The sequence below is a fragment of the Saccopteryx bilineata genome, chromosome 2, assembly GCF_036850765.1.
Source record: "Saccopteryx bilineata isolate mSacBil1 chromosome 2, mSacBil1_pri_phased_curated, whole genome shotgun sequence".
NCBI classification, from domain to species: Eukaryota; Metazoa; Chordata; class Mammalia; order Chiroptera; family Emballonuridae; genus Saccopteryx; species Saccopteryx bilineata.
The window spans coordinates 282,861,553-282,877,723 of record NC_089491.1 but is presented as its reverse complement, the minus strand read 5'-3'; the positions used below and the strand labels follow the sequence as shown (position 1 = coordinate 282,877,723).

The following is a 16,171-nucleotide window of genomic DNA, read 5'->3' as shown; positions in this document are numbered from 1 at the left end:
ACCCCAAATTGGGAAAAACCTAAATATCCATCAATTCCATCAGCAGGTGACTGGACTGACAGAATAAGGCATATCCACACAGTAAAATATCCACTGATTTAAAAAAAATAAACAACTGAAAAGTGCAAAAGCGTGGTTGATTCTCCAAAACAGCGTGCTGAGCGGCAGGAGCCAGGCTGGCACTTACTGCTGTGCAATTCCATTTTCCCTGGGAGGACAGATCTAATTGGTAGTGACAAAAAGCAGGTCGGGGGGTCTCCTGGAGCCAAGAGTGGGAGCCAGGGTGGGAAGGATCAGAAAGGCGCCCAGAAAACCTTTCCGGTGAGGGGCGTGTTCTTTCCCTGATCGCGGTGCTAGCTGCAAAGCCACGTCTCAGAACTCACCACCATTCACACTAAACCATGCACAATTCCCTCCCGAGAGCTGGTGTCTCGGTGGCCTTAAGGTGGCCTCAAGGTCTTGGTGGCAAGGAAACAAAGAAATAAAACAGATTGAAGGCCCTTGTCTAGGAAAAGACTTTGGGCGCAGTTATTTGTGCATGGAATGAACTAGAAGCAGATATCGAGTTGTTTGTTTGTAAGAAACTGTATTCACAAGGAAACAAAGAGCCTGGCCTGTGAAAGGCTTTCACAGTTTGAGTCTTAAAACAATCCCAAGGGCCTTCTACTACAGACCGTCACTGAGTGTGCTCCGCTCACCGCCCTCACAACCTTCGTGGGACCCTGAACAGACACTCCAGACAGCTGACTGCTGACCACAAAACGTTCCAGCCCAGAATGCCATCCGGGGCCTCTGTAGACCACAGTGCGAGGAAACTACCCGGAGTCCCAGCTGGTTAGGCTGAGACGAGTCCATGACGCCCGAGCTCTCTCTTTTACCGTCACCCCTCACTCCCAAGCCAGCTCCTCTGGTCATCCGTCCTCTGCTGAACAGGACTTTCTCCAAGCGCACACGTTTCCATGAACTCTATGGGCTCCAGAGGCCCCTACTTAACAGAGAACGTGACTCGCATTATACAGGCCACGATGGGCACCATTACAAGAAACTGTGGTTTACACATGCACGCACATGCACACGCATGCCTAGGAGCTACAGCCGCTTTTTGAGAGGGGGCTCTGGCTCTGTGTGCCATAATGGCTTATAACGGTGACAGCACAAACGCGCAAAGAGCCCTGAGCGAGGGCTGACATCGGCAGCCCCAGGAAGAGCCAGGCAAGATGCATGTGGGTAGCAAGGGTTAACTTTGCAGGGTGGGTTTGAAGTTTACTAGCACTATGCTTCCCGAGACGGCTAAACCACTGGTTTTCTGAAGTTTTTTATAACAGGAATTTTTGCAGGAAAAATAATTTCTGTGCATCTGAAACTCAACAGCCACAAACCCACTTTCTAACCAATGAATGATTACCTTTGTGTAGGAATGCTTTTCAATGGCCAGATGCTTTCTAAGTACGTTACAGATATTAGCTCATTTAATTTCATAACAAACCTCTGAGGGAAGTATTATAGATTAGCCCCATTTTACAGATGAGGAAACTGAGACATGGAAAGATTAAGTTGGTTTGCCTAAGATCACAAAGCTGGTAAGTGGTGGGACTGGGATTCAAACCTAGGCAGCTTGGCTCCAGAGTTTGTACTATTATTCAACATTAGGCTGCGCTACTCTAAAATGAAATTTCTGCAAAAGAGTCTTAGTTATTTTAGCAGAACAGCTTGTCCTTCGTTATACCAAGCTGCCACTTCCTCCCCTTGCCGCCATGCTGCCAGTCCTCTCACCGTGCCATTCGGAACCCTGTTGTCACCAAATTGCTCCAACACGCTCATGTTCTGGTCTAAACAATAGCTCTGGCTCCCTTGCTATCATTTAAACCCAGGTTTCTCCCTCGTGCCTTTCCAGTGGAGACTACATGTTTTCCCAGGCCCCATGGAGCCATGGAGCTCAGGGGTGGAGGGACAGACAACAGGCATTAACGAAGTTTCCTTACGCTTCAGTGCTGCCCCACACCTCTGTTCCACTATTGCTGTCATCTACGGAACGCCCAGACACCATCTTCACCAACACACGCTCACACATACACTCTCTCGCGACAGCAGGTTTTAGTATCCTGCTATTGCTCACGACCCTTCGTTCCCCCACTATCCAAGTGGCTTCAGCGTATCCAGATAATGTATCCAGTTCTCTGGATGCACTTAGTTTCTTGACCTCCCCTACTCCATGATTTTTACCTGCATGCCATTTCAGCAATTTCCTCCCGTGACCACATCCTGGACATTTGTGACCTGGACTCGTTCCAGCTGTAAATCATAAACTCTCACATTCTGCTCTAACCACAGACTCCCATTCTCCCCATTCCTTTGCTCTGCTGCCATGAATAACACATCGCCATCCTCCCCAGCCTCATCCAGAACCCCATCCCTGAACCATCCCGTCTCCCCCCTGAAACTTACAGGTCCTGTCTGGCTTTGCGTTCCTTCCTTTCTCCCAAGGATTTCAGAGTCCATCTTTCCAATGATTATTTTTCCAATCTCCTCAACTCTTTTGCCCACATTGTCTTCTATCCAACAAATCCTGTAAAATTCTGACTCAAGAGCAATCCAAATATTTGCCTGTCCAGCCTCAAGCCGCTGAGTGCTTCTGGGAACCACGGTCCTGAAGCCTGGTGCACATGTGCTCTGGCCCCAATGGAGTCCTTCAGCAGTGCCCACTCTCTCCTTCTCCCTCTCCCCACGGCTGTTCAAAATACCTTTCTCCTCAAACATCTTACACAACTCCCTTCTCTCCTCTCCTTTCTGCCTTCCACTCCCAGTTTTTTCTCAGCCCACAGCCTTGCTTCCAACTTAGAGAGAAAACTCTACGTCAACAGGCAATAAATTCTTCAAATGCCTCTCCAGATATCTCCAAATTAACCACTATCTGCATGTACTTTCTTATTTCATTCTTGTCTCAGTGGGAGAAATAGTTCTTCTGTTCAAGAAATATTGGCGAGAAAGAATAGAAGGAGGAAAAAGGAAAGAAAGGGAGAGGGAGGGAGAGATGAAGGATGGGGGAGAAAGGAAGGGAAGTAGAGAGGATGGAAGGGAGGGAGGAAGAAAAGAAGGGAAGGATGGAGGGAGGGAGGGAGGGAGGGAGGGAGGAAGGAAGGAAGGAAGGAAGGAAGGAAGGAAGGAAGGAAGGAAGGAAGGAAGGAGAGAGAGATGGAAGGAGGACCCTGAAGTCAGCTAGAAAAAAATGAAGAGTCTTACAGAAATTTAGAAGAGTGTTGTTTCATTTTCAATGGTCATATTTTATATAAATAAACTGCCCACAAAATAACTTTATGGATCTGGTTTGGATAGATATTTTAGGGCTGGCTTGTAGGATATGTTCCTACAGCAACTTTTAAAAAGAGCTACTACTAGCCAATGGTAATGTCAGAAGGTCGTTGTCACATTGGAATTCAGGAGTGAGATTTAAGTACACAGGTGACTGTTAACAGCGTTTAAGTGTCTTTGAACTTTCAAACAAGAAGGCATGAGAACACAACTGATCTTTAATACTGAAGTCATTTTAATTAAACACTTCCACCTTGAATAGCAATGCAACACATTCATGTAATTAGTACAATGAGAATTCCTGAGATAAGAGTCATCTCTCTAATTTGCAATTAAATTAAGGGAGAGATTATGTTTTATTGCTTTCTTACATATTTTTTAACTTTCTCATAAACTGTGTTTCTTTCCACATTTAAATTTCTATATTCAATCTCCACAAAAAGCAACTGAAATTTTAGACATGTTCAAGCCACGTCTTTATGGTGCCCCCCAGTGGCAAAAGGGATGAACATATCCATTTTAGTGTTCCACATCTTCACCAGCCTTCCACGCTGATAAAATTTTGATGAGGCTAGCAAGGGCCATTTTCATAGCATGTTGACTCTTGTCAAAGTGCCTTCCCATTTTTCTCTTTCATTCTGTTTTTAAAAAATAATTCAAATACTGTATATATCTATTCATATTCACGATCTAAATCTATTCTCTTTCTTCTCTCTCACAGCAAATTTCACAATCAAGGCCACTTTATCTTTCCCAATAAAAATAGCATGTCAAAGATATACATTTATATAAAAATACACCTTTATAAAAAAAAGTTCTTCTTATGAGGAGAACTTCTAAGATCTATTCTCTTAGCAACTAAAAAAGCTTTAAGCCTACAAGATAAATCTCTTTTGTTGTTGTTTCCAATTCTAAGGTTCAACATACTTTTTATGATAAATATAAATCTTGATATAATTTTAAACATAATTCTACAATTCAGTATACATGTCAAAGGTTTGAATGAAAACATTCCTCTATGCTTGGGCCAAGCTCTTCATCAGCCTGCAGATGAACTACTCTCTTTTGCAAATGGGCTGATTTCTAATCTAACAACCCCACTTAAATTCTATGTGCATGAAACTCTTAATATTCAAGTATATTCAGTGCAAAATAGCAGCATGATTTGAAATGTGCATCTGTAATTCCTAGACTCCAGAATATTATAGTGTGATGATGTATTCCATACACCTCTTATCAAAGTTCTGATCACACAGGATTGTAAGGTCACATGTTTCTGTGGTCCCTGCATTCTTCCAAGCAGATGTGTAAGGTTTTCCCTGTTCAATCCTAATACACAGTAAACAGTCAATTTAAAAGAATGATTGATTGATTGATCAGAGATGATATAAAATGATTTTTTTCAAAGACCACAAGCTTTTTGGTTTTAGCCTCTGTTCTTATCACTTTCTCCATTAAAGAAAAATCTAATTGACTCTATGCGTCTCACTCATGTTAGAAATAAGCTCAAAAGTGTATCTGAAAGTCAAACCAGGGTGCCTATAAGCTACACTGTACGTCATTTCTTCTTAAAGTATAAACTACCTTTGCACCTATGAACTGACTTGATTACTCTCAGGAAGGATTTGGGCTCGTGTGCGATTATTTAACATCTATTAACTTTTTTAATTTTGTTGAATAGTTAAGCTAAGAATTTCAAGGTAAGGTAGGAATCCAAGTAAAAGGGAAAATTGCCACAGAGACAGATATACAGCCTGGAAAACAGGTTTTCTCCCTGGGGTGCTCTTATATTTGCATTTTATAAACATCCTTATCGGTTTCTGAATGCTGACTTAATAATGCTTAATGCTTGAAGCTTCTGTTCAACTCAACAGCACCTCCAGCACCTCCAGCCAGACAGAAAAGCAGACGTCTGCTAAATGCTGCCAAAGGTCAATGGGTATCAGTTTTCATCACCCATGGACTTTAATGTTTTCCAGATTGAATAGGGGAAAGTTGTTGAAAACCAAGAGCTTGAGGAGGTCAGCTGGACACACCTCCATGAAACAAATGAAGAAGTCTGCCTCCAGCTTCCTGGCCCATGCACAAATTTCATCTCAAGAGAAAACGGTGCCCTCTTCCCAACCAGAGGTCAGACACCCCTCTTGGAGAGTTCTTTAATACTCCAGGAAGACCTCTCTCATCATGCTAGATGTAGAAATGAAATTCATTTTCTGTGAAATAAATCACCACGAAAGGAATTTCCAGATATACCTGCCTCCCTAGGGAGGCCTCTGAACAGCCCTGTATTGGGGACCACAATGCTGAAATATAGCCGCGCCTACAAAATAAAAGGCACAAGGAGAGTCTTCATGGGTAATGACCTCATGCTCAAAGAATAAATCAATACCCCTGCTGGGATCAACTCCTCTGCTTTCTATACAGATAATGTGAGTGTCACTTGATGATGAACTGATTGGCTAAGGTACAGCAGTATCTATAAAACACACCAGTGTTAGTGTCACTTCTCACTACGATGAAGAGCTGTGTAAACGGGGATCTCTATTATACGACCATTAGAGCCCATCAGGACAGGTGGCCATTACAGCATCATAAATAAGCCCAATATAATAAAAGCTATCTTCTCACTAATCAATCTAACTAACCAACTAACTTTATCTGTATCCATAATCTCTGCTTTCCGTACTGTTCAAATGGAAAAACAATCCAGTCCAATCAAATCCAACCCTCTCCGGTGTACAGCAAGGACACCCACAGATGCCCTACATCATAGTCCCCTCTCCTTAATCAAGGATTTTTCTCATCTATTTATGCAGTCTTTATCCTGCTTCTCCTACATTTATCCCCCTGTCCTTCATCACCGATTTTCTCTCTCTCTGGGGTCATTCTTATCAACACACAAACATGCTATCATGTCTTCCATCTTTCAAAAATATTCTCTTGATCTCATACTACCGAGTGTCCCATTGATCTGTTTATCTCGGTGGTGAAACCTGGAGGAGCTTCAGTCTATATTCTGTCTCTGTTCCCTTACATCCAAGTCTCCTTTGAACCTCCTCTAAAAAGGCTTTGCTACCAACCCCTTCTAATCAAGGCTGCCAATGACGTCCATGTGCCAAACCCAAGAGTCAATTTTCTACCCTCATCTCCAGTAGATGGGAACATAATGGTCTGGTTTCAATACAAATATCAGAGGTCATGATGACTTAGACCAAGTGCCAGGCTGCTTTGCTAGTTTCTTCCCGAATGTTTCAGCCAGGAGCGGAAATAATTCATGGGCTAAGAACACAAGGGACCGACGGATGCTGCTTCCCCGCACCTCGCTGTGTGGAGGCGAGTGCAGCCTGTGAGGACCGGGCAGATGGCCAAGCCAGGAAAGCACAAATGACAGCCACAGCGTCTTTCAAGCCATTAGGCTGGGGGCACCACCTCCTCATGGCGTACGGGCAACAACCTCAAACTCTATAGTTACCAACGCCTGCACGCCACTCCTTGGCACATCGCTGGACTTGCTCACGTGTCTGAGCCGAAGACTTGGCCTCGGCCTACCGAGTTACCCTCCTTGATCTCTGGGCAGCACCTGACACGGCTGATCACAATGACCTCCCTGAAACCCCCTTTTCCCCATGGGCTTCTGGGACATGGCTCGGCTCTCTGCCACTCTTCAGTCCCCTCCACTTCTCCTCCTTCCCCCAGCCAGGGCCACTTCCCAGGCCCCCCTCCGCATCTCTGTCTTCATCCATCTCCTACATGATCGCAACTCAACCCGTCTCAAGGAGTTAGATACTATCTGAGTTAGCTGTCCCAACACCTTAACACCGACCTGTGGCGTAAAACAACAAGCACTTGTTTTCTCATCATCCTGGAAGCCAGAAGTCTGAAACAAAGTGTCAGCAGTGTCACCGTCGTGCCCTCCAAGGGCTCTAGAGGAGGGTCCCTCCTTGCCTCTCCCAGCTTCTGGTGACCCCGGAGCTCTTTGGCTGTGGCAGCCCAGCTCCAATGTCTGTCAGCATGTCACATAGCCTTCCCTGTGTCTATCTCCCTCAAATCTCCCTCTCTTATCTCTAACAGAGACTGGCCCTTGGATATAGGGCCACCCTGAATCCAGGAGGATCTCACGTCAAGGTTCTTAGTTCCATCTGCAAAGACCTGATCTCCAACTCAGAACACAGTGACAGGGATGGGAGCAGGGGACACTTAGGCCTTAGACACATTCTTTTGGGGAATACCACTCCACTCACTACCCCACCTCTAGGCTGGTATCTCCCAGATTCACAACCCCAGCTCAAAACCCTGCCTCCCCCTCCAGTCTGTAACATCACTACTAATAAACATCTCAGATTTTACATTGCCGAAACAGCTCTTCACCCTCCCCAGATACATCCCCTTCCAAACAGTCCCAAACGCAGTGACTGGTATTACCATGTAGGCGGCTCCTCCCACTGACACTCTGCAGTCACCCTGACTTCCTGCCTTTACTCGCTGCACACGTGAGCGCACTGTCCGGCTGCTTTCAACACGTTTCTTGATGCTGACTCCCTTTTCCCTCCAGGCCGTCCTCACTGACGCCAGCCCACACCAGCTCTCCCCTCCGGGCCGTCCTCGCTGACGCCAGCCCGCACCAGCTCTCCCCTCCGGGCCGTCCTCGCTGACGCCAGCCCGCACCAGCTCTCCCCTCCGGGCCGTCCTCGCTGACGCCAGCCCGCACCAGCTCTCCCCTCCTGGCCATCCTCACTGATGCCAGCCCGCACCAGCTCTCCCCTCCGGGCCGTCCTCGCTGATGCCAGCCCACACCAGCTCTCCCCTCCGGGCCGTCCTCACTGATGCCAGCCCGCACCAACTCTCCCCTCCAGGCCATCCTCACTGACGCCAGCCCGCACCAGCTCTCCCCTCCGGGCCGTCCTCACTGATGCCAGCCCGCACCAGCTCTCCCCTCCAGGCCATCCTCACTGATGCCAGCCCGCACCAGCTCTCCCCTCCGGGCCGTCCTCGCTGACGTCAGCCCACACCAGCTCTCCCCTCCGGGCCGTCCTCGCTGACGTCAGCCCACACCAGCTCTCCCCTCCTGGCCGTCCTCGCTGACGTCAGCCCGCACCAGCTCTCCCCTCCTGGCCGTCCTCGCTGACGTCAGCCCACACCAGCTCTCCCCTCCTGGCCATCCTCACTGACGCCAGCCCACACCAGCTCTCCCCTCCTGGCCGTCCTCGCTGACGCCAGCCCGCACCAGCTCTCCCCTCCGGGCCGTCCTCGCTGACGTCAGCCCACACCAGCTCTCCCCTCCTGGCCGTCCTCGCTGACGCCAGCCCGCACCAGCTCTCCCCTCCGGGCCATCCTCACTGACGCCAGCCCGCACCAGCTCTCCCCTCCAGGCCATCCTCACTGACGCCAGCCCGCACCAGCTCTCCCCTCCGGGCCGTCCTCGCTGACGTCAGCCCACACCAGCTCTCCCCTCCTGGCCGTCCTCGCTGACGTCAGCCCGCACCAGCTCTCCCCTCCTGGCCGTCCTCGTCCTCGCTGACGCCAGCCCGCACCAGCAATCCCCTCCGGGCCATCCTCACTGATGCCAGCCCGCACCAGCTCTCCCCTCCAGGCCATCCTCACTGACGCCAGCCCGCACCAGCTCTCCCCTCCTGGCCGTCCTCGCTGATGTCAGCCCACACCAGCTCTCCCCTCCTGGCCGTCCTCGCTGATGCCAGCCCACACCAGCTCTCCCCTCCGGGCCGTCCTCCCTAATGCCAGCCCGTGCCAGCTCCTGCCCCGCGGGACCTCTCTGCAGGAACAACCTGACTGCACTCCCTGTTTCCATGGAAGCCCCTCTTCTAGTCATTCCTTCTCACAGCGGGCAGACTGAACCACTGAACCATAAAAACATAAGTCAGATCTTCTCTCTCTGCACTCAGTACCTCCAGGGGCTGCTCGTCACACTTTGAACAAACTACAGCCTTTGTCATAGCCCATAAGATGCCACAGGCTCGGGGGCCGGCCCACCTCTCTGATGGCAAAACCTGTTCCACCCTCCCTCTCTCCGAGCTCCATTCTCAATGGCCCCCTTGCCGTCCTCTGACATGCAATCCGGTCCTTTGTGCTTGCTGTCCCCTCTGCCTGGAAGGCTCCACCTCCAGAAGTGGACAGGGCCTACTCCCTCCGCTCGCAATTTGCTCAGACGACGCTTCCGCGGACCAACTGTCCAGAAGTGCATTCCCAGTCACCTTCTTCCTTTATCCAGAGTTAGTTCTCGGTCGCTACCTGACAGTCCACAAACCTGGCACCGCAGTGATCGTTTATCTGTCACCTGTCTGTGGCCCCCATCAGAAGGGGAGCTCCGCAAGGCCAAGCCTGTGTCCTGCTCACCACTGTGTTCATTATGCGCAGAATGGTGCCTGCCACATTGTACTCGCTCATTAACTGTTTGTTGGAGAAATGAACAAACAACTAAAATGACCTTTTAAAAGTGAAAGTAACCTGGCCATATTAAAAAGTGATTTAAAAAAACAACAACGTGAAATCCCATTAAATCAGTTGAAGACCATTTTCACTGAGTGCTTTTTAGGAAATTATGAAGAAGTGTTCACGTGAGACAATAAACACGAACCCTTCCAAATCGATTCTTTGTCCAGCACTTACAATATTCGCTCTGGAAACTCAGTCTTTCAGTTTGTCCAGGGGCCTGTTTCTCATGCAGAGATGAGATGCAGACACAGTCTGACAAACCTCTGCCTCACAAAGGAAACCACAGGGCAAACCCTAATTCCACAAAACTTGCACAATGTTTTGCCACGTTTAGTCACATGAAACTTCATCAAACAGGTTCCGCTCTAACGTGTATTTACAATTAGTCCTTAAAAAAAAATGTTTAAGAAACACTTGGAATGAGAAGGCTGTCTGATACAAAACGGGACCTACTGGGAGCAGAGATGTGCGAGTTCAGATCTTGCTTCTGCCACTTAACATCCCATTAACTGAAAGCAAGTTCCAGAGCCTCTCAGCTGCTCTGCTGCAAGACTGGGCAATACCACCTGCCCAACAGGACACTGGTGGTTACAACATCCAACAAAGAGTGTGATCACACAACTCATTTCACTTGAATTCATACATGCTGTGAGCCAGACCATGTCCCCTGAAACAGTAAAATATTCATCTCATCACAGAGATGCTCTGTCAGACCTCTCTCCAGGGACTTCTGTGACCTCACATGCACAAGAGAAGACAGCATGCAAACAAAGAGCTTATTTGGAAAAGCGGAGAGGCACGGAAACAACCAGAAACATGTACACGAGCATCTTACTAAGTGGTCCAGCATGTAGAAGTCACACTCCTGACCACGGACACTTTGCCTGGTTCACCAGATGCTTCATAAATGTCGGCTGGATGACAAATTGGTGAACTAACTAACAAGGGCAGTAATTGGAATCTGAAGGTATGTGAGTAGAAATTCTAACCAGCAGAGGAGGTGCTCCTGAGAGGAAATGATGTGGTCTCCATGGTGACCCTGGGCTTGGAATCCTGCTCTGGCCCGGCTACTCGGCATCTCCGAGCGGCTGTGCTGGCATGATGCCTTAAAGACATCAAGCCAAGCAAGGACAAGCCCTCCCACCCGACCCTCACCCCGGCACAGGGAAGGTCCTCTTTCACCAGCAGTTAAACAAGCAACTTTACAGATGAACCTGAAATTGTTTTTATTTTTATGATACATTATTCAAATATTCAAAATAATTCTATTATAATTCTAAATGTTCCCAAGCCTCATGAACTCATATCAGTGTAAACGGCAGTTTGGATTACAGAAGGCTACTGATCGTTCTGACAGGTTTGTCACCACTCTTCCCTATGGACCATGAGTAAAATCACAAAGGAGTGTCCTCTGAGCCTTTGCAGAAGAACGGTAAGTGCTAGCACGTGATTCACCCTGAGAAGTACAAATGACCTCTACCTATATATTTATCTTTTTTTTTTTAATTTTATTTAGAAAATTAACTTTAACAGAGTGACACTGATCAATAAGAGTACATAGGTTTCAAGTAAACATTCCTATAGCCTTTGAACTGTTGATTATATTGTACACTTATCACCCAAAGTCAAATCATTTTCTGTCACCTTGTTTGTCCCTCTTTACACCCTTCCTTCCACCCAAATACACTTAATGAGCTTTTGAGATAAGGTTTACTACAATCTCAGTTTCATTTTAGAGATGAGGTAATAAGGTTCAAAAGGTTAAATAACTTGCCCAAGGACATACAAACAGGAAGTGAAATATCTGCTTCCAAACCCTGTGGTCTTTGATCTACAGCATTTAATAAACCAATTAATTAAGGCATCATCTGAGGAAGTCCCAAGAGCACTTGACGAGGGCGGTGGGGCAAGCACAGATGCACCGTGTGGTCAGAGGCACGTCATTCTACACGGTGAACATCCCCTAGATAAACTCCTCGACCCAAAACAGGACCTCCTGCCAACCAACCTCACCTTATCCCAGTGAAATGAAAACCACAGTACATAAGAGCACTTTGGTTTTTTTTATACAAAGGCAGAGAGAGAGGAACAGATAGGGACAGACGGACAGGAATGAAGAGAGATGAGGAACATCAATCATTAGTTTTTTGTTGCGACACCTTAGTTGTTCATTGATTGCTTTCTCATATGTGCCTTGACCATGGGGCTATAGCAGACCTAGTAACCCCCTGCTCGAGCCAGCAACCTTGGATCCAAGCTGGTGAGCCTTTTGCTCAAACCAGATGAGCCCACGCTCAAGCTGGCGACCTTGGGATCTCGAACCTGGATCCTCCGCATCCCGGTCCAATGCTCCATCCATTGCGCCACTGCCTGGTTAGGCCATAAGAGCACTTTGAAAAGTCAAGACCGGTCTACGGGGAAAACACATGTAAAACTTTATATCATTCTGACGACTAGGAGCTTGACCTTTAAACCAGATAGCCACTCCCCTCAAAGTTGTACTAAAAATGCTCATTTAGTCAGTAAAACTTTTTTCACAAATGCTGCAACAGGTGAGGCTGAGCTTAGAATAGCCACAAATTTGTGACATTGGAATATACCAGGAGAATAATTCATCGTGAAAGTTACTTTAATATCTAACGCACGTTTTCCAGCATTACGGTAATATTTATTTTGTAAAAGCTTTCATTTTGATTATTACTCAACAAATAATTTAATACTAATCTATCAACATAAACTTCCTTCCTAAGTATATATTAAAATACACTCAAGTCCTACTTAGGCGAAAATGGCCCTAATTTTAGTATGAAGTAGCTACTGCCTAAAATAGACCACCTCTCAGAAAACTACCTAATTATGCACGCTGGTGGATCAGATTATAATTCGGATACCTAGAGTAAAAATGGTCCCCTAGTACCTAAACGGGTCATCCTTACTAGGCAATGGCAAAACTTCAGGAAAGGTAGACATAAAGTAGTGATAACAGGCCCCCTGCACAGCCACCAGGTCAGTCATGAAGACCTATAGTGTGACAGATGTCATGACCAGACTTCCCTCATGTCCCAATCCAAATGTCTCTTACATGAAAATTTCCTGATTATTAAAGTTACCTAAGATCAGCGTGAGGAATTACGAAATGGAGCCATTAGAAATGGGGGAAAGAGCCTGACCAGGTGGTGGCACAGTGGACAGAGCATTGGACTGGGACACAGAGGACCCAGGTTCAAAACCCCAAGGTCGCCGGCTTGAGCGTGGGCTCATCTGGTTTGAGCAAGGCTCATCGGCTTGAGCCCAAGGTCGCTGGCTTGAGCAAGGGATCACTTGGTCTGCTGTGGCCCATGGTCAAGGCACATATGAGAAATCAATAAATGAATAACTAAGGAGCCGCAATGAAGAATTGATGCTTCTCATCTTTCTCCCTTCCTGTCTGTCCCAATCTGTCCCTCTCTCTGTCTCTCTCTCTGTCACACACACACACAAACACACACACACACACACAGAAATAAGGGAATGAGAACCTCTAAAAAAAAGCCATTCCTTCAGAAAAGTGGGAAGAACACAACATGGGCGAAAATGGTCAAGATTCACTTTTGCAAAACTGAAAATTAATCACAGGCTTACAGCAAACTGAAACATTTATTCAACAAGAACAGCTGCATCTCAGTAAGTACAGTGAGTTTTGTGGTGTCTGAACTCGCCCCATTCCCATCCCCCTCTCCTCAGCTCTGCAGTAAGTAGCCTTGAACACCCAGAACCCCGTAATCACAGGGAAATCTAGCAGCCAGCCAGCCACCCTGGTGTAAGTCCACATGTCCCACTTGTGCACACACAGAGCTGCTCGCAGCTCCTTACTGCTCTGCTCCCGCACCTGAACAAGCAGCCAGAGATGGCCTAGCTTGAGAAAAAGTCTCTGAGATCCAAGACAACGATCAAAACACCCAGCCAGAGAGAAAGGACTCAGAGATGCTGAAGATTGCAAAAGGAAACCTCAAAAAGCTCTCCTTAAAATATTTAGAGAGGACGTTGCACAAAAAACCAAGAGCTGAGTGTATTGGAAAAAAAAATAAAGATAACACAAAATAGGAAAATGCTGTTGGAATGTATTAAATGAAATCACAAGTGAAAAATTTTATCAGAGGAGCTAAAGATAAGGTTGGGCAAATCCTGCAAAAAGTAGAACAAAAGGATGGTGGAATAGATGATTTTAAAAAGGTGTGGGGGGATTAATCCAGGAGTTCTAACACGCTAATAAGAATTCTAGATAAGGAGAAGAGAAAAAAATGAGAACAATTAATGATCAAAAATGAAGAATCCCTGAAATTGGAGACCATGCATCTCCATACTGACCAGATACATCACTGAGCACACTTCCATAATTATTTTAAACAGATACACACAAGGACCCATCACTGGACTCTCTGAGGATAAACTGTTATTACTCAGCTCAGAGAAAAAAAAAAATCAGATCATCAGCATAAACAGGGACTTATCTGGATTCTGAAATGTCAAAAAAAGATAAATCCCTGCTTCTATAATATATATTGATGCTAAGTAATTATAAGCTAAATATCTTTCATGCATTAAAAAAACTTCCTGCAGCCCTGGCTGGTTGGCTCTGCAGTAGAACATCAGCCCAGCATGTGGAAGTCCCAGGTTTGATTCCTGGTCAGGGCACCCAGGAGAAGCAACCACCTGCTTCTCCACTCTTTCCCTTTCTCTTTCTCTCTCCCTCTGTTCTCTCTCTCTCTTTCCCTCCCACAGCCATGGCTCAAACGGTTTGAGCAAGTTGGCCCCAGACACTAAGGGTGCCTTTGTGGTCTCGCCTCAGGCGCTAAAATAGCTCAGTTGCCGAGCAACAGAGCAGTGGCTCCAGATGGACAGAGCATTGCCCAGTAGGTGGCTTGCCAGGTGGATCCCAGTCAGGGCACATGCAGGAGTCTATCTCTGCCTTCCTACCTCTCATTTAATATAAATAAATAAATAAATAAATAAGCAAGCTTCCTGCTTTAAATAAAGAAAGAACAGATTTTTTGGGGAGTAAATTCAGGTAATTCTTGTAACTACGGGACTGTCTGAATTCTGAACCAGAAGTTTATATTTTATTGCCTTTTTAAAATAAGTCATTCATGAAGATTAAAAATTCTATTTTCTTGGCTCTCAGCTAATCTTACACTTATTTGCACAGGTTTAGGCTTTATTCCCTAGTTCTTTTTCTTTCAGCATCTTCAATACAAAAGTTCTAACAGGATTAATAATGGCAAATTTAATTAAAAATTAATTCAAGTTATGAGAACTGCTGTTACCTTGACATATACTCAAAACTCTTGACATTTTCAACTAAATTCCCTTTCATCCTAAGGGCCACACACTCACCTTGAGGGTCAACATCTTTAGCTAGCTTCAGGGCATCTGAGTTTGCGAGGTCCGTGTTGGCCGGGGTGACAGCCAAGATCAGACAGTTCTCCCGCGTGATGAACTGCATAATCATTTCTTTGATCTGGTGCTCAATATCTGCAGGCTGGTCTCCCACGGGCACCTTCGTAATTCCAGGAAGGTCGATAAGGGTGAGATTTAACACTGTGGGGGAAGGAAAAAGAGCCTTACGTGTAGCCTCGGTGCTAAAAGATGTCAACCATGCAGAATCACCTGTCACTTTGATGGAGATTTAATAAAAGCTCGGCTTTATATATAGATGGTGCGTCTGAATAACCCCAATGCGTGTGTGTATAACAAAAGGCAAAGAATAAACAAAATGGCTTTGCCAGTTTTTGCTATTTTTATAATGATATGATTGTGTTGTGCCAAATGGTCATTCTAACATCATTTCAAAGGCGCTGCTTTGCGTGCCTGACTGTTTCCTCAGAGAGCTGTCACATCCATAACGAAGGAGTGGTACGTAAAAAAACAGAACAATTCATACATACACTGTCCACCAGCCTTGTACAGTATACTGCCTTCAAATGGTGTAAAGTTATCAAGGGGAGATCTGTCCTTCCCTTCCAAAGCAGCATGTCATCTACAGAGGGGTAGCCGCTCAGCCTGGTGGGGAGCTGCTAGCCATTCATGGTGCCACGAGGTTACCGTGGGGATCACATGGCCAGTCTCCCAGAGCACTGCTGGGGAGAGCAGGAAATGGCCCCTGACTCGGTGACTCGGCTCCGTTCGAAAAGCAACAGAGATGAAAAGATGACAGATTGAAATCCGACCTGCTAAAACTTTAGTCAGAACAGAGGTTCTTCGCACCGGAGAAGTTGGGGGACTTCTAGAAAATTCCACAAGGAAGACTCAACCGTGGTACCAAGCAGCACTAAGAATTTTGCAAGGGTGGAAGGTATTTTTTTAAATGGAAGTTTTTAGGCATACCTCTTTGGAATTCTAAAAGTTTAAAATAGACATGAAGAAAAAAATTTCT

General features: G+C 46.3%; 1 protein-coding gene across 4 annotated transcripts in view; it reads right to left on the bottom strand.

The window, feature by feature from the left end:
- DNM3 (dynamin 3) overlaps window positions 1-16,171 on the bottom strand; it is a 433,678-nt gene that overhangs the window by 318,935 nt on the left and 98,572 nt on the right. For all 4 annotated transcript variants that reach the window (XM_066261164.1, XM_066261161.1, XM_066261163.1 and 1 more), the window contains exon 4: window positions 15,133-15,336. In XM_066261164.1, the coding sequence (XP_066117261.1) occupies window positions 15,133-15,336 (204 nt within the window). The remainder of the gene's footprint in view (window positions 1-15,132; window positions 15,337-16,171) is intronic.